The following is a 26,988-nucleotide window of genomic DNA, read 5'->3' as shown; positions in this document are numbered from 1 at the left end:
CTGTCCCCGGTATCTGTTTATTAAAGATTACCAACCATGAGTCAATCACAAGGAAGTCTAGAATTTTAGTTGAAGGATCAATGTAGTGTCACAATCCATGACAAGCTGATCAACCACTTTTCAGTACTCCAGATCCTTTGGTTTCTACTGACCTCTGCTGGGCATCAACTAGTAGTGCAGCTTTTAACACCAGAAAATACCATCGCGAAAAAAGGAGGTAGAGTTGACTTCTGAATTTTATTTTGTGTTAATACAATAAATATACAAAACTTAAACTACTCAACATGCGACTAAAAAGGAGAGGAGAGTTGTCTGTACAGTACAATAAAATTCAGGATACCGGCCAACAAGTTGTCAAACTTTACAAAATCTACAAACATCCCTTAAAGTTTGCTTAATTTTTTAAATAACTTCAATTTATTCCATTCCAGCAAGACAAATGTCATATTTATTCTCAGTATTTTACTATATACTTGATACATTGATTAAAAAGCACAAGTTAAAGCCACAGTCCATCTCAAAACACAAACATCGCTTAGTTTCACCTACTGACTTTCTCACATTATCCAGTTGATGCATTTTTTTTTATTGTTTTCAAGCCAACACATATTTAACAGGAACATTCAGGTGCCATTCATTCAGATTTTCAAAATATGTAGAATAACTTAAAGTAGCTCAGCACACACATTCACTCATACTCAAGACCACAGAGAGATGAATGACTATTAGACTATTAAGGGAAGTATAAAAAGGAGGAAACTCATGAGGATGTCAGCCTGTCTCTGCCCACATCAGTGTTCAACTGAACAACCAGTTATCCTTGTTAAGACTTCACTTTGACACCCCACAACACACACGTCAATGATATTACAGCACACATGGACACGCACACACCCCTCAAAACAACCCCTCTTCATGTCACATTCAAAAGCTGAAAGTCACAGGTAGGTTCAGTTATAAACACTCAAGACATGTTAATAAATGTAATGGAATCAGAACTTATTCAGTACTTTCTATCTAACATGATGAATACAATCCAACTGAGGGGAAGACACAGAACAGACAAACCAATAAACAAGCCTCTCTGGGAATAGAAGAATCTCTCCTTTCACTCAACCATGAAGATAAAATAATGAATACTCAGGCTATCAGCATCTACACAGCACAGACCAATGATATAACTGGGATATAACCAATGATATCTCCTGTTCTGAAGGAGTGTTTGGAGAAAGAGGGACTACTGGAGTGTTCACTTTAATGCACAGCATCAACTTCAAACAGCTGGAGTGTAACCATGGACTTCTATACACACAGATGCCTAGACCAGAGTAGTGTCCAGCTGATCTGCAAGCTTTGTCATGCACGCAGAGTACATCTTGATATAATCCTGAAAAGTACCAACTGTAACTGAGGTATGTCTCCACCAGAAAACCAAGGCTGGAGACGAGCTAGCTCTCTCACACACTGCAGTCATTTGTTAGCTAGCATACATGTGTCTGTGCAGGTATCAAGGCCTAGAATCCAGCTATTGGGTGGATGTGTCTGTGTGTGAAGGAGTGTCTACATGAAGTGCAACTTTACCACTAAAGCAAGGGACAAGGCTAGAGGATAGAGGCTATGACATTTAGGTTCATGTCATCTGGTTCTTTGTTTATATTATAAGGTATTTTGATCAAACGTTATCAAAGGCAAGACTACAAGGCTGTGAGAAAAACACAGTTATGAAAAGGATAACCAAGACAGTACAAGACAGAATCCTGATTTCTGAGACACATACCTGTTAAGTTGAGGATAGATGCAACCACAGGTGTCAGAGCTAACTGCTCCCTTTTAATCATAACGTCAATTGAACAATAACATGTCACGTGACTGTCATAGTGTATGAACTGTACAGACATAATAGTACCCTTCCTTCCTGATTTAGAGTTCTGATCAGTTTACACTCGCTTCTTGAGATTAAACCATTTAGATGTGATCATTCCGAGGTATTAAACAACTTGTGGAATGCACAGCATTCATCATCAACACTAGCCAGTATCACCACCAGAGGACAGACCTCACTGACTAGGGACCATCTCAGCCTGACCGGCTCAGGGTTCAAAAGAAGTAAACAAGTGTTGATTTTATTAAGTGTTACATTTGACCAGTACTTGGCTGAATCCAGTTAATAAAACAGTCGTGGAAGTGAATGGATAGCTACAGCTAAGAGAGTCTTGGTGCAGTGAATTGACTTGGTACAATGCTTTAGAGAGAGTGAGAGAAAGAATATAATCTATAGCTGGGACTCACACAACATATAGGCCTCAGCATCAACATATGGAGAGACACTAATATTCATATACACACGCATACACACAGCTGCACACTCATACACTCAAAGGAAAGTTTGCAAACACTTAGTGACATGACTAAGGGGTATGGGGTAAGACAGACACAGCACAGGAGTGCATTAATAAAGTCACTGGGGTGGGCGGAGTTACAGCCCTCAGGGCATGTGAGAGGCGGGGCTTGGTGGAAGCGGGTGTCACCATGTGAGCAGAATGAGAAGGAGAGGGATCAGACGGGGATGTCATAAAGCACAAATTCTATAGGAAGTACATCTGCACTGGGAGACAAATTGAACTGAATCAAACGATTCAAACGAGCCTCTCATTTCTACTTCCTGCTTTCATCTACTATGACATCATTGGTCTCATCCTTCTAGGTGTCATGCTAGTCATGTCAGTAGAGCTAGGTTAGGAGGGTAGGGAAACTCCAGCTCGCTCTGGAGCTTGGATTGGACGGAGAGAAGAAAGAGGGCGAGCTCTAGGGGTGTCTGTGGACCAATCAGATCTGTTGCTTGAATGCTCCGCTGGCAGCGTTGGAGGCTGCAGTAGCGGCGGCTGTCTGGACCGTCTTGTTGGCCATGACGCCCGTGGCGAACTCTGCCTGGGCCTTCTCAAAGCTGGCCCCTGTGGTGCGGTACATACCATGTACCTGAAGAAATTAAGGGGGGGAGGGGGGAGATGAGAGGGAGGGGGGAGGAAGAGGAAGGGAGGGAGAAAGGAGACAGAGTAGTGAGAAGAGGTAATTATCTACTTGAGCATGTCTATAAATACCCCGTGTTCATCATCTCAGAGACTATGTGGGTGTTCTGGTTCCATTAAGTCTCATCGTCTCTAACACGGTGAAAGGCTGAGTCTCATTCATACCTTTATGAATATGATGAAAAATTGTGTGTGGGGTACCTTTTTGAACATGATGAGGGACATGGTAGCAAGGGCAGTGAATAGAGCAGCGATGAGGATCATGATGATGCCAACAGGGATGCTCTTATTCAGACCAGTCAGAGCTGAGATCCACCCACTGGAGGAAAAAGGACAACAATAGACAAGATTAAAGGGTGAGTAACATGTAACCTTTATTACTTACTATGTGCAATCAAAGTTCAGTATGCTGCACCCTCTATTCTCAGAGAACATTGTGACCGTGTCACCTCCTGTCAATATCTGTGACCGCTTCCTGTCCTTACCTGGCACCCCAGCCGGAGATGCCGATGGACTGCATCACGTGAACACCAAACTGACAGATGTAGACGAAGAAGAAGACGAAGAAACGGAAAGAGCTGTCACTCCTGGAAAGGGAGAGGTGGAGAAAGTTTCCTGTTTAACGTTGACAAAGACGTGTGTGTGTGTGTGTGTGTGTGTGTGTGTGTGTATGTGCTTGTGTGTGTATGTGCTTGTGTGTGTAGCGACCTGAAGGCTCCGTAGAGGGGTCTATACCAGCAGACGAAGGAGCAGGGGGTGAAGATCATGAACCAGAGCATGGACAGGCCGAAGTCCACTCCTCTGGACGCATCCACACAGAACCAGGCCAAACAGCCAAACATGTTGGCAAACAGTGTCCCCGTGTGGACTGGAGCAGAACCAAACACACAATATCATTGGTTAGTTCACATTAAATACGTTGCAGATAGAAATGTAACTTATAGAGCTGATATAAATCTTTGTTGTGTAGAATAAAGGTATAGAAATCAACTCTAAACACTACATCTCTATCTGAAAGACTTTTATAGAGGACCTCAAGCTACATCACTGTCCTGCCAAGTCATGCTACTGAAGAACAGGATGTGAGGAACAGGAGGAGGATAAGGAAAGATGGCTACTAAATAATTTAACACACTGAGGAGCCTGGTGGTGCCGTGCCAAGTGGAGCGTGAACAAGCACACAGTGTACACACACACAAGAAATGGATAATAAGATAAGTTGGAGCTGTTTTGTTGGATTTCAGAGCAGCCTTTGATGTTATTGATCATAATTTGTTATTGAAAAACCTCACTTGTTATGGTTTTACATCACCTGCCACCACATGGTTGGAGAGTTACTTATACAATAGAACAGAGTATTCTTCAATGGAAGCTTCTCTAACATCAGATATGTACAGTGCGGTACCCCTTAGGGCAGTTTCCTTGGGCTGTTACTCTTCTACTATTTTTACAAATGATTTGCCACTTGTCTTACAAGAAGCTAAAAGGACTAACACTGTGTTCGAATACTCATACTACCCACACTAACCGTACCATTTGTGACGTGAATTGAGTATATAGTGAGCTTATTGGTCATAGTATGGATATAATTAGTATGCCACTTATACATCAAAGGGTTGCAAAGGGTCGGAAATTTTCCGGGAAATTTCTGGGAATTTTCCATGGGAAGTTAAGCCCTGGAATTTTGCTTAAAACTTCTTAGGGATAGGGGGCGACATTTTCACTTTTGGATGAATTTGTGCCCAAATTAAACGGCCTCGTACTCTGTCCTAGATCATATGATATGCGTATTATTATTACATTGGATAGGAAACACTCTGAAGTTTCTAAAACTGTTTGAATTATATCTGTGAGTAAAACAGAACTCATGGCAGGCAAACAGGAAGTGAAAATTCTGAAATGGGTCGCTGTGAAAGGCATCGCCTATTCAATTGCCTTATATTTATGGATCTGTATGCACTTCATATGCCTTCCACTAGATGTCAACAGGCAGTAGAACGTGGAATGAAGCTTATAGCTTCATGTGGGACCGGATGAGAGCCTTTGGAGTGACAGGTCAGGCAGATTGCGCGTGGCCAAGAACTGGCAGAGGGCATGTGATGTCTTTGTCTGCGTTAGATAGATATGAAGAAATGCTCCGTTTGGGATGTTATTGGATATACAGTGGGGAGAACAAGTATTTGATACACTGCCGATTTTGCAGGTTTTCCTACTTACAAAGCATGTAGAGGTCTGTAATTTTTATCATAGGTACACTTCAACTGTGAGAGACAGAATCTAAAACAAAAATCCTGAAAATCACATTGTATGATTTTTAACTAATTAATTTGCATTTTATTGCATGACATAAGTATTTGATCACCTACCAACCAGTAAGAATTCCGTCTCTCACAGACCTGTTAGTTTTTCTTTAAGAAGCCCTCCTGTTCTCCACTCATTACCTGTATTAACTGCACCTGTTTGAACTCGTTACCTGTATAAAAGACACCTGTCCACACACTCAATCAAACAGACTCCAACCTCTCCACAATGGCCAAGACCAGAGAGCTGTGTAAGGACATCAGGGATAAAATTGTAGACCTGCACAAGGCTGGGATGGGCTACAGGACAATAGGCAAGCAGCTTGGGGAGAAGGCAACAACTGTTGGCGCAATTATTAGAAAATGGAAGAAGTTGAAGATGACGGTCAATCACCCTCGGTCTGGGGCTCCATGCAAGATCTCACCTCGTGGGGCATCAATGATCATGAGGAAGGTGAGGGATCAGCCCAGAACTACCCGGCAGGACCTGGTCAATGACCTGAAGAGAGCTGGGACCACAGTCTCAAAGAAAACCATTAGTAACACACTACGCCGTCATGGATTAAAATCCTGCAGTGTACACAAGGTCCCCCTGCTCAAGCCAGCGCATGTCCAGGCCCGTCTGAAGTTTGCCAATGACCATCTGGATGATCCAGAGGAGGAATGGGAGAAGGTCATGTGGTCTGATGAGACAAAAATAGAGCTTTTTGGTCTAAACTCCACTCGCCGTGTTTGGAAGAAGAAGAAGGATGAGTACAACCCCAAGAACACCATCCCAACCGTGAAGCATGGAGGTGGAAACATCATTCTTTGGGGATGCTTTTCTGCAAAGGGGACAGGACGACTGCACCGTATTGAGGGGAGGATGGATGGGGCCATGTATCGCGAGATCTTGGCCAACAACCTCCTTCCCTCAGTAAGAGCATTGAAGATGGGTCGTAGCTGGGTCTTCCAGCATGACAACGACCCGAAACACACAGCCAGGGCAACTAAGGAGTGGCTCCGTAAGAAGCATCTCAAGGTCTTGGAGTGGCCTAGCCAGTCTCCAGACCTGAACCCAATAGAAAATCTTTGGAGGGAGCTGAAAGTCCGTATTGCCCAGCGACAGCCCCGAAACCTGAAGGATCTGGAGAAGGTCTGTATGGAGGAGTGGGCCAAAATCCCTGCTGCAGTGTGTGCAAACCTGGTCAAGAACTACAGGAAACGTATGATCTCTGTAATTGCAAACAAAGGTTTCTGTACCAAATATTAAGTTCTGCTTTTCTGATGTATCAAATACTTATGTCATGCAATAAAATGCAAATTAATTAGTTAAAAATCATACAATGTGATTTTCAGGATTTTTGTTTTAGATTCCGTCTCTCACAGTTGAAGTGTACCTATGATAAAAATTACAGACCTCTACATGCTTTGTAAGTAGGAAAACCTGCAAAATCGGCAGTGTATCAAATACTTGTTCTCCCCACTGTATATGAGAAAAACATCCTGAAGATTGATTCTCAACTGAGTTTGACCAGTTTATTCGATTTGTAATATCACTTTTTGAAGTTTTCGTTCATTAGCGTAAAGTTCGATGGACACGTGAACTACACATGCTAGCCAAAGTTGTTAATTCGACAGAAGTAATGGACATTACAAAACAAAACAACGATTTATTGTGGAACTAGGATTCCTGGCACTGCATTCTGATGAAAGTTCATCAAAGGTAAGGGAATATTTATGATGTTATTTCGTATTTCTGTTGACTCTTGACTCCAACATGGCGGAGAATGGCTGAGCACTGTCTCAGATTATTGCATGCTGTGCTTTTTACTAAAGTTATTTTTTTAAATCTAACACAGCGGTTGCATTAAGAACCAGTGTATCTTTAATTATATGTTAAACATGTATCTTTCATCAAAGTTTATGATGAGTATTTCTGTATTTCGCGTTGCAATCTGTAATTACTTTCGCTATTTTGGAGCCATTTCTGAACATGGCGCCAATGTAAAACCACGATTTCTGGCTATAAATATGCACATTTTCGAACAAAACATAAATGTATTGTATAACATGATGTCATAAGACTGTCATCTGATGAAGTTGTTCAAAGGTTAGTGATACATTTTATCTCTATTTGTGGGTTTTGTGAAAGCTATCTTTGCGGTGAAAAAATGGCTGTGTTTCTTGGGATATGGTGGTGAGCTAACATAAATATATGTTGTGTTTTCGCTGTAAAACATTTTAAAAATCGGACATGTTGGCTGGATTCACAAGATGTTTATCTTTCATTTGCTGTATTGGACTGATTTCATGAATATTATATCCCTGTGGCGCTAGGCTATGCTATGCTAGTCAGCTATGCTAGTCAGCGTTTCTGACGAGAATGATCCAGGATCCGGGCTGGGTAGTCCAGAAAGGTTAAATTCATCAAAAAAAGTTAGCTTATAACAGTGAACCTTTTTTATGGGATACACAAAGCAATTCTAGGTCTTGTGGCATATTTTGGTTAAACTATCAACGAAATTGCAACCCTTTGCATGCACAGTGCATTCTTCCATCACATGTGCAGCTGATTCAAGATCTTTCACACTAATGATGTGCTACTGAGCACACACTACTACACTGTCTGAGCCAAAGACTACATGCTTTCTGGTAAGTTTTGATTACAATACTGGGTGGGGTGAATATATTTTATATGACATGCATCATTTCTTGTTAACTAGTAAATAGCAGCCTACAGCAAAGTGTGTTTAAATCATTTCTAACTTGTCAACTATTTCTGCTAGTTAGTTTTTGCTACCATGTGGGTTTTAGCTTGCTTGAGCCTGCTAACTGAGGAGTGTTAATTCACCTGTTTCCATACATGTTTCATTTTAAAACATTTATCTTACAAAGGAGTTGTTTAATCTAACTGCTTAACTATTGATCTGTACATGGAATTGCATTTGTTTGTTTTTTACTCATTTTTTCCTAATATTTACAGGAAAATGCCACGGGCATTATCTGATGTGTGGAGACATTTCACTGCAGCTAATGTAGAAGGAAAATCTGTGTACATTTGCAAATACTGTGCCAAATCATATGTGAAGAATGCAACAAAGAATTACCTGGCCAAGTGCATAAAAAGTTCCCTCAGCGCTCACAACACGCAACCTCTGACAAAAGTCCCTCTACTTCTATTTGAGGTGAAAATGATGAATCAAACACCTTATCGATAGCAACAGCTCATGGTCCTCCTGGAATCAGAAGTTTTTTTGACTCAATGGAGGAACGTAGTCAGAGAAATGCTGATGAATGTCTTGCTCGAGCTGTGTATGCAACTGGTTCACCTCTGATGCTAACAGGCAATGTGTATTGGAATAGATTTTTGAACGCTCTTCGCCCAGCATACACCCTCCAACCAGACATGCTTTATCTACTAATTTGCTGGATGCAGAGTTCAGAGTTCAAGTGAATATCAAGCAAATAGAAAAAACAGACTTTGGCAATCATCTCTGGTGGGTGGTCGAATGTTTGTGGGCAAGGAATAATAAACAACGTCATCTCCACCCCTCAACCAGTATTCTTCAAGAGCACAGGCACAACAGACTCACCAGTCTCTACATTGTAGATGAGCTGAAGGTAGTCATCAATAACCTTGGACCACAGAAGGTATTTGCACTGGTGACAGACAATGCTGCAAACATGAAGGCTGCTTAGTCTAAAGTGGAGGAGTCCTACCCTCACATCACACCCATTGGCCGTGCTGCTCATGCATTGAATCTGCTCCTCAAGGACATCACGGCACTGAAAACAATGGATACACTCTATAAGAGAGCCAAGGAAATGGTTAGGTATGTGAAGCGTCATCAAGTTATAGCAGAAAATCTACCTCACCAAGCAAAGTGAGAAGAATAAGAGCACCACATTGAAGCTGCCCAGCAAAACCCGTTGGGGTGGTGTGGTCATCATGTTTGACAGTCTCCTGGAGGGGAAGGAGTCTCTCCAAGAAATGGCCATATCACAGACTGCCGATATGGACAGCCCCATCAAGAGGATCCTCCTGGATGATGTATTTTGGGAGAGTGGTAAACAGCCTGAAACCTATAGCAGTAGCCATTGCACGGATTGAGGGAGACAATGCCCTCCTGTCTGATGTTCAGACTCTGCTTGCAGATGTAAGAGAAGAAATCCGTACTGTCCTGCCCACTTCACTGTTGCTCCAAGCAGAGGAAACTGTAGTTCTGAAATACATCAAAAAGGGTGAAGACTTCTGCCTGAAGCCCATACACGCCGCAGCGTACATGTTGGACCCCAAGTATGCTGGAAAGAGCATCCGGTCTGGTGCCGGGATCCCTACAGCTAATTCTGTCAAATCAAAATAATTCGTAAAAAAACAGATTGACAGAAATATGGCTGAGACGCAAAGAAAATTCAAAGAGAGGGGGTACAAAAATGGTCAGATTAATACTGCCATTGAGAAAATTCAAAACATAACCTTTTTCAAGGTCAGTCTCGCATTCTAACTACCCGCTACTCAAAGTGCTCAGAACAAATTAAGGGAATCGTTCAAACATTGGCATATTCTAAGATCCGATGATGGTCCGAAAACACATTACCGATACTATCCCTTGGTCGTATTCTCACGGGGCAGAAACCTCAGATCAATTGGTAAACTGATTTACTACCCAAAGATATCCCTGCACAACGTGTATTTGTGCCCCTATTGGATGGAAACTACAAGTGTAATGGCTGTGCTCAATGCAATGGCACTTAATGTAGATCCTTCAAAACACCCCCAAACAGGGAAACAGATCCCAATCAAAGGTGTTATCACGTGCTCCACTAAAGGCAGTTATTTATCTTATAACTTGTCATTGTGGTAAAAAATTATGTGGGTAAAACAAAGTGTGAATTAAAAGTACGTATCTCAGAGCATCGTAGCACCATTAGATGCAAAAACTCGACTTACCCAGTTGCGGCCCACTTTTTGGAAGCAAACCACTCGATTTCGTCTCTACGTTATATTGGCATCAAAATTCCCTAGGAGAGGGGGTGACCGCAACAATTTATTGTTAAAACGAGAGGCTGCCTGGATCTTTAATTTAAAAGACCCATGCTCCCTTTGGTCTCAACGTAGACTTTGATCTGAAGCCATTCTTGTGATTGTGTATTGTAAATGGTTTGTAGGCTTATGTAGCCAAATAGTATATATGATCGTACGCTATCCATTTATGTTATTTGTATGCCATTTTAATTTATGAGAATTAACCAATGATATCAGACCACAGCCGGCCATGATTACAGACACCTGTGTGTCTTTTGACAATATAAATGAGTCACCCCGCAGTGTGTCATTATACCCTGATGAAGACCGCTTGTCTGTCGAAACGTTGGACATACATTTTTTGCATCTGAGCTCCTAGAATGTGCGGCTCTCCTTTATTTTTTTGCAGAGATCAACAAGGCCTACGGTGTCATCACTACCGTGTCTCGCCACCTTGGCCTGGATGAGGTACACTTCCAAGCAAGGGCTTTGGGATGGAGATGCAATATGGCAGTCGTGCCAACATATCTCATCAGCCACCTGGTGGAAGGGACTTTGTGGATCTGAGGCTCTTTCCCAAGTTGCCACCATCATCCTCCAAAATCAGCCACCTCAGAGCGCAACTGGTCCTTGTTTGGGAACACACGCACCAAAGTACGCAACAGGCTGACCAATAGAAAGGTTGAAAAGTTGGTGGCCATCCGGGCAAATTTTGGGCTTTTAGAGGCTGACAACAAGCCATCCTCAACAAGGTTTGAAAGTGACAGTGAAGATGAGGCCTCAGTCTGATGTTCAAGAAGTGGACATTGAGGAGGTCCAGGGAGAAGACATGGAAGCCTGAGAGGAAGACAACCAATGCTTTTGTTTCTAGACTATCATTTTACAGATGTATGTTGAATTGTTTTGGGGGAGATGCGATGGATCATTGGGGATCATTCAATATTCCCTTTCTTTTGTTGTTCAGTGAAATCATCCCATATGAAGAGTCAACTCCTTTAATTAAAGTTGAATTTGTAACTATTTTTTATTTTTTTCTATTGGGAGGTAAAATGTTTGTTTCTGTCTCCATATGATATGGTAAACATATACAATGCAAAAAACATCTACATTTAAATGTTATATTAATTTGCATATATTTTCTTTAATTCCCACCTCTGAATATTCCCCAAAATGTGCAACCCTATTTGCCAGTATCTTAACTATAGACTAACTGCCCAAAGTTTGACTTGATTATTCCAGTCATTTTTAGCTTAGCTAAATGGTATAGTCGTTGTGCGTTCTCAATGGACATTCGGGTGCTTTCGTAAATTCGCTCTGGCTAGCTACTCCGATTTCAGAGTACTCTCGTCTGAGTGTACCAGAGAGCAGAATAATGAATTTACTAGCACTCAACACCGGTTGAATATGGTCGGTGTCAGTTAACGTCGGCAAAAAAGCATAATTAAATTGTTGCCAGCAACAGTTGGTCACCAACGCACTGGATAACATGAAAACTGCCTAACCAGCTCTGCTAGGGTGAATAAAATGGTCAGAGTGGTCACTCATTTGTCTGGAAGTAGCTAGCAAGCTAGCCAACGTTAACTTGGGCGCTTAACTGCCGTTGTAAGGTCAGAATGTTCAAATCAACCCTACTCCTCGGCTAGAGCACACTCCGAGAGCGAAACACTCTGATTTCAAATCTGACAACACTCTGAATTTACAAGCGCACTACAGATTGAATTTAAAAACACACCCGAAGGTGTAAAATGTCTAACTAGTCATTTGTTATGCCAACTAGCTAGCAAGTGGTTGCACAGCAGTAGCATCAACCTCCAGTAGACCGGCAAAGAGCAAGAATGCACAACTGAAACGATACTGTTCCTTTTACAGTATAATCAAATTTACTAATTAGTATATACTCATTAAGTATGTAGTATACGGTTTGTTAGTATGGGTATTCGAACACAGTTTATGTATGCTGATGACTACACACTCCACACATCAGCACCTACAGCCAGTAAGCTCACTGAAACTCTTAACAAGGAGTTACAGTCAGTGTCAGAATGGGTAATTAACTGGTCTTAAATATACTGAATGCAATTATAGTTCATATAAGGAAATCAGTAATTTGAAATAAATTCATTAGGCCCTAATCTATGGATTTCACATGAATGGGCAGGGGCGCCACCATGGGTGGGCGTGGTCTGCGTTTTTTAGTCCAGTTGTATGAGGCTTATGGTAGAAATTACCATTCAATTATCTGGCAATAGCTCTGGTGGACATTCCTGTAGTCGGCATACCAATTGCACGCTCCCTTAAAACATCTGTAGCATTGTGTCGTGTGACAAAACTGCACATTTTAGAGTGGCCTTTTATTCTCCCCAGCACAAGGTGCAATTCTAGGAGTAACATTGGATGGTCAGTTATCATGGTCACGTCATATTGACAAAGTTGTCGTGAAGATGATGAGAGGTATGTCTGCGTTGTTCTGCTTTCTGCGTTTTTTCCACAAAGATCAACTGTACTCGTTGTTCAGGCTTTGATCTTGTCCCATCTTGATTACTGTCTGGTAATATAGTCAGGTGTAGCAAAGACAGACCTAGCAAAGCTGCAGCTGTCTCAAAACAAAGCAGCACGCCTTACCCTGAACTGCAAACATAGAACTAACATCAACAACATGCATGAAAGTCTCATGGTTGAGGACAAAATTACTGCTTCTCTTCTAGTCTTTTTAAGTCATTTGAAAATGCCTAACCACTTGTATAATCTATTTGTATACACTTCAAAACAAATACACAGTACATTCCCAACACGCCAATATGGGTTTCTTCATGGTATTCAAACCCAAAACAGATTAAATGCACTGCTCAGTTATGTATAGAGCCAGATGTTACTCAGGCAAAACTAACTGCAAAAATCTCTGAAGCTGGAGACTCTTACCTCCCTCACTAGCTTTAAGCACCAGCTGTCAGAGCAGCTTACAGATCACTGCACCTGTACATAGCTCATCTGTAAATAGCCCATCCAATCTACCTCATCCCCATACTGTATTTATTTATTTTGCTCCTTTGCACCCCAGTATCTCAACTTGCACATTCATCTTCTGCACATCCTACCATTCCAGTGTTTAATTGCTATATTGTAATTACTTTGCCACCATGGCCTATTTATTGCCTTACCTCTCTTATCCTACCTCATTTGCACATGCTGTATATAGATTTTTCTACTGTATGTTTGTTTATTCCATGTATAACTCTGTGTTGTTGTATGTGTCGAACTGCTTTGCTTTATCTTGGCCAGGTCACAGTTGCAAATGAGAACTTGTTCTCAACTAGCCTACCTGTTTAAATAAAGGTGAAAAAAAATATATAGTTAAATGAAGAAAAAAAAGCAAGTTCAGCTTTAAAAACATATATCACAGCGCCTCCTAAAGCTCTCATTTAACTGTAGTGTATATAAGAATATGAACTGTGTAAATAGTATTTTTGTTGTCTTTCCTATATACACAATGTAATATCTTACGTTGTTCTTGTCTATTACTGATCTGTACTTTGTCATGTATTTGTACGTTTTGTGTGGACCCCAGGAAGAGTAGCTTCTGCATGTGCAGTAGCTAATGGGGATCCTAATAAACTAAACAGTGTTCACACACACACACACACAGTCAATTAAATAATTCACAATGAGCAGAACTCTACCTTGGGGCTATAATAATGGCATGACTCTGGGCATTGTATAGAGTCTGGTGTGTTGTAGTCTACAGTCACATTGGCATGGTACAGTCATAACTATAGTGGCAGGATTCTGAACCATACTGAAGAATGCTCTCTGGTGAGACGGGGAAAAATACATAAGGTGTGGGGAAAGAGAGGAGAAGGTGAGAGAGAGAGATACAGAAAGGTAGATACCGTAGGAGAGAGGTAGGAGGAGTGCCCTAGACAGGTTGGAACTCCCAAAGTCTCCCCCAGTCACCTGACCCGGTCACATGACTAGCTGCATCATGTGGTAGTGGAATTCCACCCTGTACTATTGGCTCATATTGAATACACGCTGCATTTATGTGTTCCTTTGTACTACTTCTCAATGGCCTTTTCAGCTTTAACAGATATGCTGTCAGACAAGACAGCTGGGAGATTTGGAGAATAGTAATTTTTTTAAGCTTTCAACAAAACTCAGGCAAAAGTTCAGGCATATTGAAAGTACAATTCTAAAAAGTGTACATTTGCCATAGTAGAGTCTGACTTGACAAGGGAGCAGAGCAGTTAACATATGAGGTCACTTATCCAGATGTAGTACATGATCTTGGGTAGAGACTGGAGCTAGGTTTATTTGGTTATGAGGTATAGGGAACATAGATACAGTCACTCACACATCCAGATGTAGTACATGATCTTGACAGTCTTCTGGAAATCTACAGGGATGTCCACTGTGATGTCATGGTAGAAACAGGGACCCACAGGGAACTTCTCTGGGAGAGGAGGCCAGTTGTTTTTCCTACCTGAGACAGGAGAGAGAGAAGAAACATGCTTGAATGATTTTGCTAAGATCTTGTTTGAACTTTTGGGTCTGACAAAGCTTAACAATGTTTTAATGTGGAAACATTGAATGTTGTATGAAGGTTGGTGCCAACCTCCTGATGCGTTGAGGGACTGCATCTCTCTCTCCCGGCGGTCTAGCTCTGCTGCCTTCCTCTCCAGCTCCTCCTGTCTCCTCAGCAGCTCTGCTGAAGCCCGCACTTGCTCCTACACAGTCAAACAGGGGGCACTGACAGTCTACAGTACACAGAGATTTTGCAGACGTTATGCAGACTGAGGCTCCATATGACTGACAAGTCTGATTTGATCTCTGACAGTTAACTTCAAGTCAACTTGAAATTGAGGCAGCTGTTTTTGTAATGTACAGTTGAAGTCGGAAGTTTACATACTTAGGTTGGAGTCATTGAAACTCGTTTTTCAACCACTCCACACATTTCTTGTTAACGAACTATAGTTTTGGCATGACAAGTAATTTACTTTGTGCATGACAAGTAATTTAAAAAAATGTAGTTTAAAGACAGATTATTTCACTGCATCAAATTCCAGTGGGTCAGAAGTGTACATACACTAAGTTGACTGCGCCTTTAAACAGCTTGGAAAATTCCAGAAAATTATGTGATGGTTATAGAAGCTTCCGATAGGCTAATTGACATAATGAGTCAATTGGAGGTGTACCTGTGTATCAGTGCCTCTTTGCTTGACATCATGGGAAAATCAAAAGAAATCAGCCAAGACCTCAGAAAAAAAAGATTGTAGACCTCCACAAGTCTGGATCATCCTTGGGAGCAATTTCCAAACGCCTGAAAGTACCACATTCATCTGTACAAACAACAGTACACAAGTATAAACACTATGGAACCACGCAGCCGTCATACCGCTTGTCTCCTAGAGATGAACGTATTTTGGTGCGAAAAGTGAAAATCAATCCCAGAACAACAGCAAAGGACCTTGTGAAGATGCTGGAGGAAACAAGAACAAAAGTATCTATATCCACAGTAAAACGAGTCCTATATCGACATAACCTGAAAGGCCGCTCAGCAAGGAAGAAGCCACTGCTCCAAAACCACCATAAAAAGCCAGACTACGGTTTGCAACTGCACATGGGGACAAAGATTGTACTTTTTGGAGAAATGTCGTCTGGTCTGATGAAACAAAAATAGAACTGTTTGGCCATAATGACCATCGTTATGTTTGGAGGAAAAAGGGGGAGGCTTGCAAGCTGAAGAACCCTGTGCTTCACAGTTGGGATGGTGGTGGCAGCATCATGTTGTGGGGGTACTTTGCTGCAGGAGGGACTGGTGCACTTCACAACATAGATGGCATCATGAGGGAGGGAAATTATGTGGATATATTGAAGCAACATCTCAAGACATCAGTCAGGAAGTTAAAGCTTGGTTGCAAATGGGTCTTCCAAATGGACAATGACCCCAAGCATACTTCCAAAGTTGTGGCAAAAAGACTTAAGGACAACAAAGTCAAGGTATTGGAGTGGCCAACACAAAGCCCTGACCTCAATCCTATAGAAAATTTGTGGGCAGAACTGAAGCGCGTGCGAGCAAGGAGGCCCACAAACCTGACTCAGTTACACCAGCTCTGTCAGGAGGAATGGGCCAAAATTCACCCAACTTATTGTGGGAAGCTTGTGGAAGGCTACACGAAACATTTTACCCAAGTTAAGCAATTTAAAAAGGCAATGCTACTGAGTACTAATTGAGTGTATGTAAACTTCTGACCCACTGTAAATGTGATGAAAGAAATAAAAGCTGAAATAAATCGTCTCTACTATTATTCTGACATTTCACATTCTTAAAATAAAAGTAGTGATCCTAACTGACCTAAGACTAGGATTAAATGTCAGAAATTGTGAAAAACTGAGTTTAAATGTATTTGGCTAAGGTGTATGTAAACTTTCGACTTCAACTGTATCTCTGTGTGTGTGTGTGTGTTTGGCAGAGACTACGGTGTCAGCACAGTCCCAGTCGTCATCTCCAACTGCTCTCTCTCCATGCAAGTCAGAATAATTAACACTCTGCTTCTTACTTTACAAAATGCTAATTGCCTCGCTAACATGTGTGCCCCATCTGTAGCATGCTACAACTGCAGGTGAAGCAATATCTGCATTTGACATCATTAGCCATCGCTAGTCACTAGCCAAACTACTGAAAAAGAATGCGGAACAATGCATCTTTAAAGTAGGAAGGATTTGTATTTAAACAGTGAAGAGAAAGGATACTAGTCACATGCCTTATTGCCAACTTCCTGGTGCAGCATTCTGAAACTCTCTCTGTGTGTATGACCAGGGACAAAACTGTGTCAGTAGAGGTATAAAAAGTCCCTAAAACTTTAGATTAAGGCGTTTTCTTTTTCCTGTGTTATCTGTCTTCTTGTGTCTCTATCACACTCTTTTTGCAAACACTAAGTTACACTTTTCCCTCAGGAGGCAAGGTGTGGAGCTAGGCCATCTCCACACTGTCACAAACAGCTTTTATTAGAACACTCCACATGCTGAGGAGAGCCTGCTGCCTCGTAGCCAGGAGCTGTCACACCCACCCCAGGGGGGGCATGCATGGTGTTTATATGGAAATACATTCCATCGCGAAAAGGTGCAGCCGTAGAGCTCTCCTCTCTTTTCTTCAGAGGGGTGGAATTGCATGGTGTAAAAGGGTAGAAGAGGTTGTGAGGTGTGTGTGTGGGGGGGGTACCTGTGTCTGTTGAGGCTGCGAGTATGCAGGCGGTTCTTCCGTAGGCTTCATGATGGCTGGCTGTGTGTTGGTGGTGGTGGGGGCAGGTACTTTGGGTGCCGTGCCAGAAGGGACCTGGGAGAAAAAAGAATCATCACACACTGGTTTAGTGTCAACCCACACCCTATTCTCCATGTAGTACACTACTTCTGACAAGAACCCCATGTAGCTCAGCTCAAAACAAGGTAGTGTACTAGTGGTCCTCTGTTGGTAGAACATGGTGCTTGCAACCCCAGGATAGTGGGTTCAATTCCCGGGACCACTTAAAATGTATGCACATATGACTAAATTGCTTTGGATAAAAGGGTCTGCTAAATGTCATATAATATATCACTAATGAGGGAATAGGGTGTTAGCTGAGAAGCAGACATTCAGGAATCAGAATCTTCAACCACTCATCCTGGAAGTTAACGCTGAATATAATACCATAACGAACACTAATCATCTGTAGTCACCATCAGTACCATATCAGCTCTTCTATTTATCTCATCAATGGTGTCGCTATCTCACATCCAACAGCTCAACTCTCCTCAACACTTCTAACAGTGTGCAGTGTACTGTGCAGTTCTCACCGGCTTGGCATCTGTGAAGGGGTTGTACTCTTCCAACCCTGGAGGAGCATTTTGTGTTACTTGTGTCACTGACGGATCCTGAGAGGAAAGGAAAAGAGAGAACAAAGTCAGTGTTCATACAGTATATCACCAGGAGCAGTGAGGCCGTCAACAGGCTGCACTCCCATGTAGTAAATCAGGCCTTAATAACAGGCTCTCAAATTGCCTTGAATGAACTCTGAAGCCACTCCAGTGTGACGTGAACGGATCATCTGTAGTGGATGCTAGCCTAGCCTAAGCTTACTTCAACCCAATCTATGATGTCTGCTTACAAATCAAGAGCAACACCAGCCTCATCTACCTAACCTGGCCTCAGGTTTTCAAAATAACAAACAGAATGTACTTTTCATCTGAAGAAGAGAATTCCTCCACAATTACAAGGCTGCAGACAGACAGACAGACCGACCCAAACAGCAGGCTACCCTTCACTGTCAACCCAGGGCTATAATCCAAAACTGGCAAAGACAGGATGATTCCAATCATTTTCCCCACCACAGAGAGCTATAAATATGGCAGAGCCCACTAGTTAGAGAAGAGAATGCCTTCCTCTGCTAAGAAAAAAAGACTGGGTACTGCTGCTGGCATGCTGTGCTGTGTAGACAGATACAGTCTAGGCTAATCATTATATTTCATCAACCTTTATTTTAGGCCATGCAGATTCAATGTTGGTATCAGTCAGTTAAAACTTCAGTTTCATTGGCCTACTTTGTTCTCCAGTCTCCTTGTAAATCCAGGAGGCTACAGGTAGGCTATTTGCCAAGTGCTAAAAGTAGGCCTATAGGTGCACCTCCCAGGACTGATGCATTGTTTAACTACTGTGTGTCCACTGTGTCTACAGGTGTGTGCTGCGATCAGCTCTGAAACAGAGAATAAGGTGTGCTTTGGTGTAGGCTATATCATCACTGTGTGTGCATGGATGCACGCGTGTGTAGGGTGCATTTCAGGTAGCAAGCTCACAATGACAAGAAGTTTCACTCATGCAGCATAAATTCAGATGAGACTCAGGTTCAGTGCAGTCCAATATAGCAGTTTATACTGGATTCATTGGCTACAGACTAGTGCAGTATAGCCAGTTACAGCCGGTACAGTCCAGTATCAGAAAGTCTGTCCCAGTCCAACCCTCCTCCTCTGTGCTGACTGAGTCTCATGTCTGTGTTTAACAGAAGCAGGCTGCTCCTTGTCCCGAGGACAGGCCAGTCATCAATATTTCAGGGTATATCGTGATGAATCTGTAATACGGTCCTGACGCACAGCCACAAACACACATCGCTTAAGTATAAGCACACCCCATGGAACTTCAAAAATACAAGATAAGCTACTGCTTTTGTTAGCCTACAGTACAACAGATTCAACAGGTTGGACCGATCTAGGTTATGTGAAACACAAAAAACATCTCAGTTAATATTAGAAATGAGGGGCCGTTAACATAGCTCCACTAGAAGGTGAAGTATTCCTCTCCTTCTGAGAGCATCTCACAGAGAGAAAGCAGCCGTACAGGCAGTCACTACTGCCACAGCAACAATGATGCTGACTCGCACAATGTAAACACACAAACACGTGGGTGTGTGTGTGTTAGATAGGGATAACTTGTAGCCTCTACAAGCCTCTCATCAATCTCACGGAGACACTGCAACAACGACTTCTTCATCAGCTATTTGGTAGATGGGTTTTAGGAAGGCAAATGATTTGATAAGAGAAACTACCATGAAAGAACGGGATGCAAGTCAGGGGAAAGCAGCCAAAAATACCCTAAGCACCAGCTGTCGCCATGACAGCACCATATGATTTCATGAACTATTGAAGAGAGCCCGGAGTTGCAGGGAATTAATCACTAGGCTACTGGCTTCAAGGCTAAAACAGGCTGAAATGGGGAGTCAATGAAAAGCGGCTATGAAAAGTAAACTGACATTTACTCCTGAGGTACTGACCTGTTGCACCCTCTAGAACCACTGATTATTATTTGACCCTGCTGGTCATCTATGAACATCTTGAAGAACAATCTGGCCTTAAATGGTCATGTACTCTTATAATCTACACCTGGCACAGCCAGGGTTCCCAAGTGGCGCAGCAATCTAAGGCACTGCATCTCAGGGCTAGAGGTGTCACTACAGACCCCGGTTCGATTCCAGGCTGTATCACAACAGACCATGATTGGGAGTCCCATAGGGCGGCACACAATTGGCCCAGCGTCGACCAGGTTGTCATTGAAAATAAGAATTTGTTCTTAACTGATTTGCCAAGTTAAATAAAGGTTAAATAAAAATAAAGAGGACTAACTACCACCCAGACCCTGGTTCCTCTCTAGGTTTCTTCCTAGGGTCCTGCCTTTCTAGGGAATTTTTCCTAGCCACCGTGCTTCTACATCTGCATTGCTTGCCGTTTGGGGTTTTAGGCTGAGTTTCTGTATAGCACTGTGACATCTGCTGATGTAAAAAGGGCTTTATAAATACATTTGATTGATTTAACTAACAATGCCATTACCGACAGTGGTCTGTTAGGTTAGCCTAGACCTAATTCTGGGGTGCACAGATTTGGTCATTGAGGACAGCAGTCCCTGCTGCTTTTCATCCATGCCTTTTAATCACTTTGAGAAACTAGGTGTGTGCTGTGCACTCTGTGCAATATGTGATTTATTGATCCATGACAGGGAGGAGCCAAACAACAGGACAGCGGCCCACTAGGACTGGGGTAAGGCAGGCACTCGTGTCCCAATTCAAGTGACTGAGTGACAAATGGGAGCACTTCAGATGGAATCACTACTGCCTTCCAGCTCTGAAATCTGACCAATCCTGTATGTTCACACACACACACACACACCTGAGATTATATATACAGTACCAGTCAAAAGTTGACACACCTACTCATTCAAGGGTTTCTCTTTATTTTATACACATTTCTACATTGTAGAATAATAGTGAAGACATCAAAACTATGAAATAACACATATGGAATCATGTAGTAACCAAAAAGTGTTAAACAAATCAAAATATATTAAAGATTCTTCAAAGTAGCCACCCTTTGCCTTGATGACAGCTTTGCACACTCTTGGCATTCTTTCAAACAGCTTCATGAGGAATGCTTTTCCAACAGTCTTGAAGCAGTTCCCACATATGCTGAGAACTTGTTGGCTGTTTTCCTTCACTCTGCGGTCCAACTCATCCCAAACCATCTCAATTGGGTTTAGGTTGGTTAATTGTGGAGGCCATGTCATCTGATGCAGCACTCCATCACACTCCTTCTTGGTCAATGAGCCCTTACACTGCCTGGAGGTGTGTTATGGGCCATTGTCCTGTTGAAAAACAAATGATAATCCCACTAAGCGCAAAACAGATGGGTTGCCGTATTGCTGCAGAATGCTGTGGTAGCCATGCTGGTTAAGGATGCCTTAAATTCTAAATAAATCACAGACAGTATCACCAGCAAAGCACCATCACACCTCCATGCTTCATGGTGGGAACCACACATGCGGAGATAATCCGTTCACCTACTCTGCGTCGGCAGTTGGAACCAAAAATCTAAAATTTGACCAAAGGACAGATTTCCACCGATCTAATGTCCATTGCTCATGTTTCTTGGCCCAAGCAAATATTTTATTCTTCTTATTGGGGGCCCTTTAGTGGTTTCTTTGCAGCAATTCGACCATGGAGGCCTGATTCACACAGCCTCCTCTGAACAGTTGATGTTGAGATCTGTCTGTTACTTGAACTCTGTGAAACATTTATTTGGGATGCAATTTCTGAGGCTGGTAATTCTAATGAACTTATTCTCTGCAGCAGAGGTAACCCTGGGTCTTCCTTTCCAGTGTCAGGCCTCATGAGAGCCAATTTTATCATAGCACTTGATGGGTTTTGCAACTGCACTTGAAGAAACTTTCAAAGTTCTTAATTTTCCGGATTGTCAGACCTTCCTGTCTTAAAGTAAAGTAATGATGGACTGTTGTTTCTCTTTGCTTATTTGAGCTGTTCTTGTCATAGTATGGACTTTTACCAAATAGGGCTGTCTTCTGTATGCCACCTTTACCTTGTTACAACACAATTGATTGGCTCAAACGCATTAAGGAAAGAAATTCCACAAATGAACAAGGGACACCTGTTAGTTGTAATGCATTCCAGGTGACTACCTCATGAAGCTGGTTGAGAGAATGCCAAGAATGTGCAAAGCTGTCAAGGCAAAGGGTGGCTACTTTGAAGCTCAAATATTTTGATTTGTTTAACACTTTTTTGGTTACTACATGATTCCATATGTGTAATTTCAGTTGAAATCTTCACTATTAATCTACAATGTAGTTAAAAAATAAAGAAAAACCCTGGAATGAGTAGGTGTGTCCAAACTTGATTGGTACTATATATCTTTTTTAGGATCCCATTAGCTGTTGCAATAGCAGCAGCTACTCTTCCTGGTGTCCACAATCTGCAGCAATACGTGAGAGCAGAGAAATGCAGAGAGGGACTAATCGTGTATAGCCCAATAAATAAATTACTGTTTGTGGCACTGTGGTCAGCACACCACTCCACAACTCGTGTTGAGTTACACACATTTCTATACAGCACAGGTAGCTGTGGGAAGTACACCATTCATTCCTTCTCTAACAATAAAACCATGCTTACGATCAATTATCAATAATCCTTACACATAGGCCTAAGCATCAACCTACAGACCAAGCCACATTATTCAAACAGCAAGGAGGGGACAGAATTTAATGAGGGCAACTCTGCTGCTCCCAGGGTGACAAAGCAATGATTAAAGGACAAGAGTGTATGTGTCTCAGAGTTGAGAGCTAGCAAGTAACCGTGGCAGTGATTAAACTATAATTTAATTGAAACAGAGAGAGAAAGGGCGAGAGAGAAAGCGATAAAGGAAGAATGAGGTTTGTGTCTAAAACAAGGAACAACTAGCCTGGGAAGTAACCTAACCAAGTAAAACTCAACTCTGCGATGCAGGCCTATTTCTCATCAACGGAGTTAAGCGGCGCCTAGTGTGGGCGGACTGCAGGTCACGACATCACATAAAATTAAGTTATCAAAACTACAGATTTCAGCAACCAAATAGCCCACAATTACACAGGTAAATGTCCATGTGATGTTGCGAGCTCCAGTCCGCCCACACTAGTCGCCACTCAACTCTGTTGATATGAAGTTGGCTACATCATCGAGTTGAGTTTTACTTAGATAGGAAGCAGCCTAGGCAAACAATACAAAGCAGGACCTGTTTACCAAGCAAACAGGGTAAAATGTGCTGTGAGGATCAAATACACAGTTTCTCCCTGGTGAGACACTTCTACATTGACAGTCTACAGATCTAAGTAATAGTGTTACGTTCCTCAGTTTCTGTGTTGTGGTTTTGTTTGTGTGTGTGTGTGTTTCAGGATGGCTTCCCGGATTCCTCTAAGCAGCTGATTGGTCGGCCCCATTGATTTGTCATCCTTACTCACACCTACAATCCCATACCACTTTCACTCAACGGGGAGTTGAGTTGTAGCAGGGTGTTGTGTTCCCTCTTCCTAGAGGCGTACGTAACAAATAGGCTACCATTATCATAATGAAAGCAATGCAACATCTCATCTTTCAACCACCACAGTAGCAGGTATCAATGCAGAATTCCTGGAAAGCAAATGTGGTAGTGGGGTTGGGGGGGATTTGGGTCGCAGAATTATTATATTTTTTACCTTTACATTTTCCTAGGCAAGTCAGTTAAGAACAAATTCTTATTTACAATGATGGCCTACCCCGGCCAAACCCGGACGGCGCCTATGGGACTCCCAATCACGACCTGATGTGATTCAGCCTGGATTTGAACCAGGGACTGTAGTGCCTTAGACTGCTGCGCCACTCAGGACATCACAGCAGCACATCAAATGACTGTAGGCATTCATCATATCATGTTTTGATTAAACGACTTAAACTATTGGCTTGAATAGAGTAATCTGCCTGTCAATCACAATGAGGTGACAACATTGTTAAGACAACAGTTAAGACAGCGGGCTACCATTAGACCATACACATCATGCGAGACTTCCTACCACAAAATCTACCACTGTTTACACAGCAGGAATATGGTGCAGTTTGGACAAAGTTGGATTCAGATGTTTATTTGATAGCGAAAGACATTTCACTTCATGTCTGGTAAATACAGTTCTTAGAAATTATACATATGCTTTTGTTGCCAGGAAACGTTTTTTTTGGTGATGTCAGTTATATTGTGGTATTGTTATTTTCCATCACCAAACACCAGAAGGATGACCATCTCAGGGAGTCCAACCAATTCACAAACTACCTATGTTGTGTCCAAAGCGATCTGAGCCGATGGACACCCTCAAAGACTGGGATTATCATTCCCAGAATCACTGACAACAAAAGGTGCCCCCACAGTTCTCCCATTCACCCCTTCTTCAAATCCCCTGGATTATTTCTTCCAAATACATCACACACGTTTTCATAGCATGTGGGTTGTGCTCAGACTTCTACTCTGCAGACTTTACATTAGTAAGCATCAGCGTGTGGCCATTGAAGATTAACCTACATTGTGTCAGTTGTGAAAGGGCGTGTTTTGGACTTTGGACATATAAAGGTATGTTGTTTCCCATAACATAAAAAATGGTCAATGTTACACACAGTCCAATACAAGCAACACTTTTGCCCGATGAAGTTTGTAACACTGCTGTCATGTCCACCATGTCTGTAACACTGCTGTCATATGTAACGCCAGGCACTAACTGCCTACCAACATCAATTTCAATGAGTTGTCCTAAATTAATAACTCACAAGTGCTTAATGAATCAACATGAGATAAGGCCACATAAGTGTGTGTGTGTGTGTGTGTGTGTGTGTGTGTGTGTGTGTGTGTGTGTGTGTGTGTGTGTGTTAGACCATATACGCTGCCGGTCTATCAGAGATAAACAGTTCAGGTGAAGACGCACCACAACAGATGGGTGGCAAATCATAAGCAAGTTAACGTTAGCTAGCTAGATGTAGCAGCTAGTATACTGACACTGATAACATCACACATGACAAGAATACGCCAAATCATCTAGCTAGCTAGTTTACTGTACTGGCTAATATCGTTTGTAAATAATTGCCTGATATAGTACAACTTTATATTTTTTCAAAAATAACGAATTGCTAGTTACTGTATTGTTAACGTCTAGGTTGAAGATGACAATATATTTTCAACCTAGGCTAATGTTAAACGTTTGCTAAAAAGTATTGCAAGCTAGCTAGCTGACGTTACTGCTGCTATGTTGTCAGTCATGCCAGGAGAAACGACCTGACACTACTATGGCTAGAAAGCTAGCTAACGTTAGTTTAGTAAGATAAAATGCACTCAACAGAGATGACATAGCTTGCTAGTTATAATAATCAGACTAACCAATTAGCATAGCCAAATGACAGACCGGTGAGTATTACACCTACCTGAAAAGGATTATTGAATTCAGGGTCCGCGAACGGGTTGTGGTCGAAATCTGACATCGTACTTCGATGATGTCTTCAATTATTAAAAACCGAAGTGGTAGTAAAAAATAAACAGCTGTACTTCAAAACAACGGCTGCAGCAAGTCTTGTCGCGGATTGCGTTGACCTCCGTTCCACCAGCAAGAATAAGCAAGACCTAGCCAGAATAAGGCCGTGTCCTCGGCGATTGTCCTTCAAAATAAAAGTTCCACAATGAAGATTGTGAAAAATATTAAAAATGGTCGAAAATCTTAACATTTTATGAGGAAATGTTAGCAGACGTATGTTGTTTAACAATATAAAAAAGGGAATAAAGTGAATCGCCTTTATAGCACAAATAACAATATAGCATTGACAATGTTAACATCATTAAAAGTAATGATTACCAGATAGTTATAACTGTAACAGTAATACAAATAAAAAAACATTTGTTATAATGCTACTATTAATACTAATAATAACAATAGTAATAATAATATTATAATTATAATAATCAACTTTAGAAAACACTTTTAAATCCCCATTGTTAATTAGCCCATTGTTGGTATTGCACAATGTTCAGTACGTTTTTCATATTGGACATACTACACCATTGTGTCGCAGAAAAAGGGGGTTCCATTCTACTCAGGAGTACTTACAAATAAACAAAAACAAAACATGGCTCACATTTGGGAACACACACAAACGGCTTCACCAGGAGGAGGGGAAAGGATTGGTATTTTTGAAGGCCGATGTTCAGCCCATCCAATCAAGCAGCTCAGTTTACCAGCTCTTACCTGCTTGTGTACTTGTATCCAACAACGGATCAGTAGAGACGGCTGGATGCGCTTGCATCGCTGGCCTTGGAAAGTCATGCAGCCTCAATTTTGTGGAAGGTAGGTTAAAAACTTCTTGTCAATAGGGGTGCGCTGTTTTCACTTTGAAAAAAATCGTGCCCAAATTAAACGGCCTCGTACTCTCTTCTAGATCATACAATATGCATATTATTATTACTATTGGATAGAAAACACTCTCAAGTTTCTAAAACTGTTTGAATTATATCTGTGAGTAAAACAGAACTCATTTGGGAGCAAACTTCCATATAGGAAGTGAAAAATCTGAAAACGAGGCTCTGTTTCAGGGCCTGCCTATTCAACTGGCTTTTAATCACTTTGAGAAACTAGGTGTGTGCTGTGCACTCTGTGCAATATGTGATTTATTGATCCATGACAGGGAGGAGCCAAACAACAGGACAGCGGCCCACTAGGACTGGGGTAAGGCAGGCAATCATGTCCCAATTCAAGTGACTGAGTGACAAATGTGAGCACTTCAGATGGAATCACTACTGCCTTCCAGCTCTG

The 26,988-nt window shown here is 41.9% G+C and overlaps 1 protein-coding gene across 1 annotated transcript; it reads right to left on the bottom strand.

Moving 5' to 3' along the window:
• Nucleotides 1–218: 218 nt before the first annotated feature.
• Nucleotides 219–25,795, bottom strand: LOC139544114 (secretory carrier-associated membrane protein 1-like). The gene is made up of 9 exons (XM_071350881.1): nt 25,610–25,795; nt 18,162–18,239; nt 17,551–17,664; nt 14,944–15,055; nt 14,683–14,811; nt 3,735–3,894; nt 3,512–3,613; nt 3,228–3,345; nt 219–2,976 (listed from the first exon to the last, which is right to left on the bottom strand). Exons 1-9 carry the CDS (start codon nt 25,664–25,666, stop codon nt 2,827–2,829), a joined length of 1,020 nt encoding a protein of 339 aa, XP_071206982.1. The 5' UTR covers nt 25,667–25,795; the 3' UTR covers nt 219–2,826.
• Nucleotides 25,796–26,988: the final 1,193 nt, after the last annotated feature.

The sequence above is a fragment of the Salvelinus alpinus genome, chromosome 18 (assembly GCF_045679555.1).
Source record: "Salvelinus alpinus chromosome 18, SLU_Salpinus.1, whole genome shotgun sequence".
Classification (NCBI taxonomy): domain Eukaryota; kingdom Metazoa; phylum Chordata; class Actinopteri; order Salmoniformes; family Salmonidae; genus Salvelinus; species Salvelinus alpinus.
Note: the sequence above shows the minus strand (reverse complement) of the source record. Positions and strands in the feature narration are given on the sequence as shown.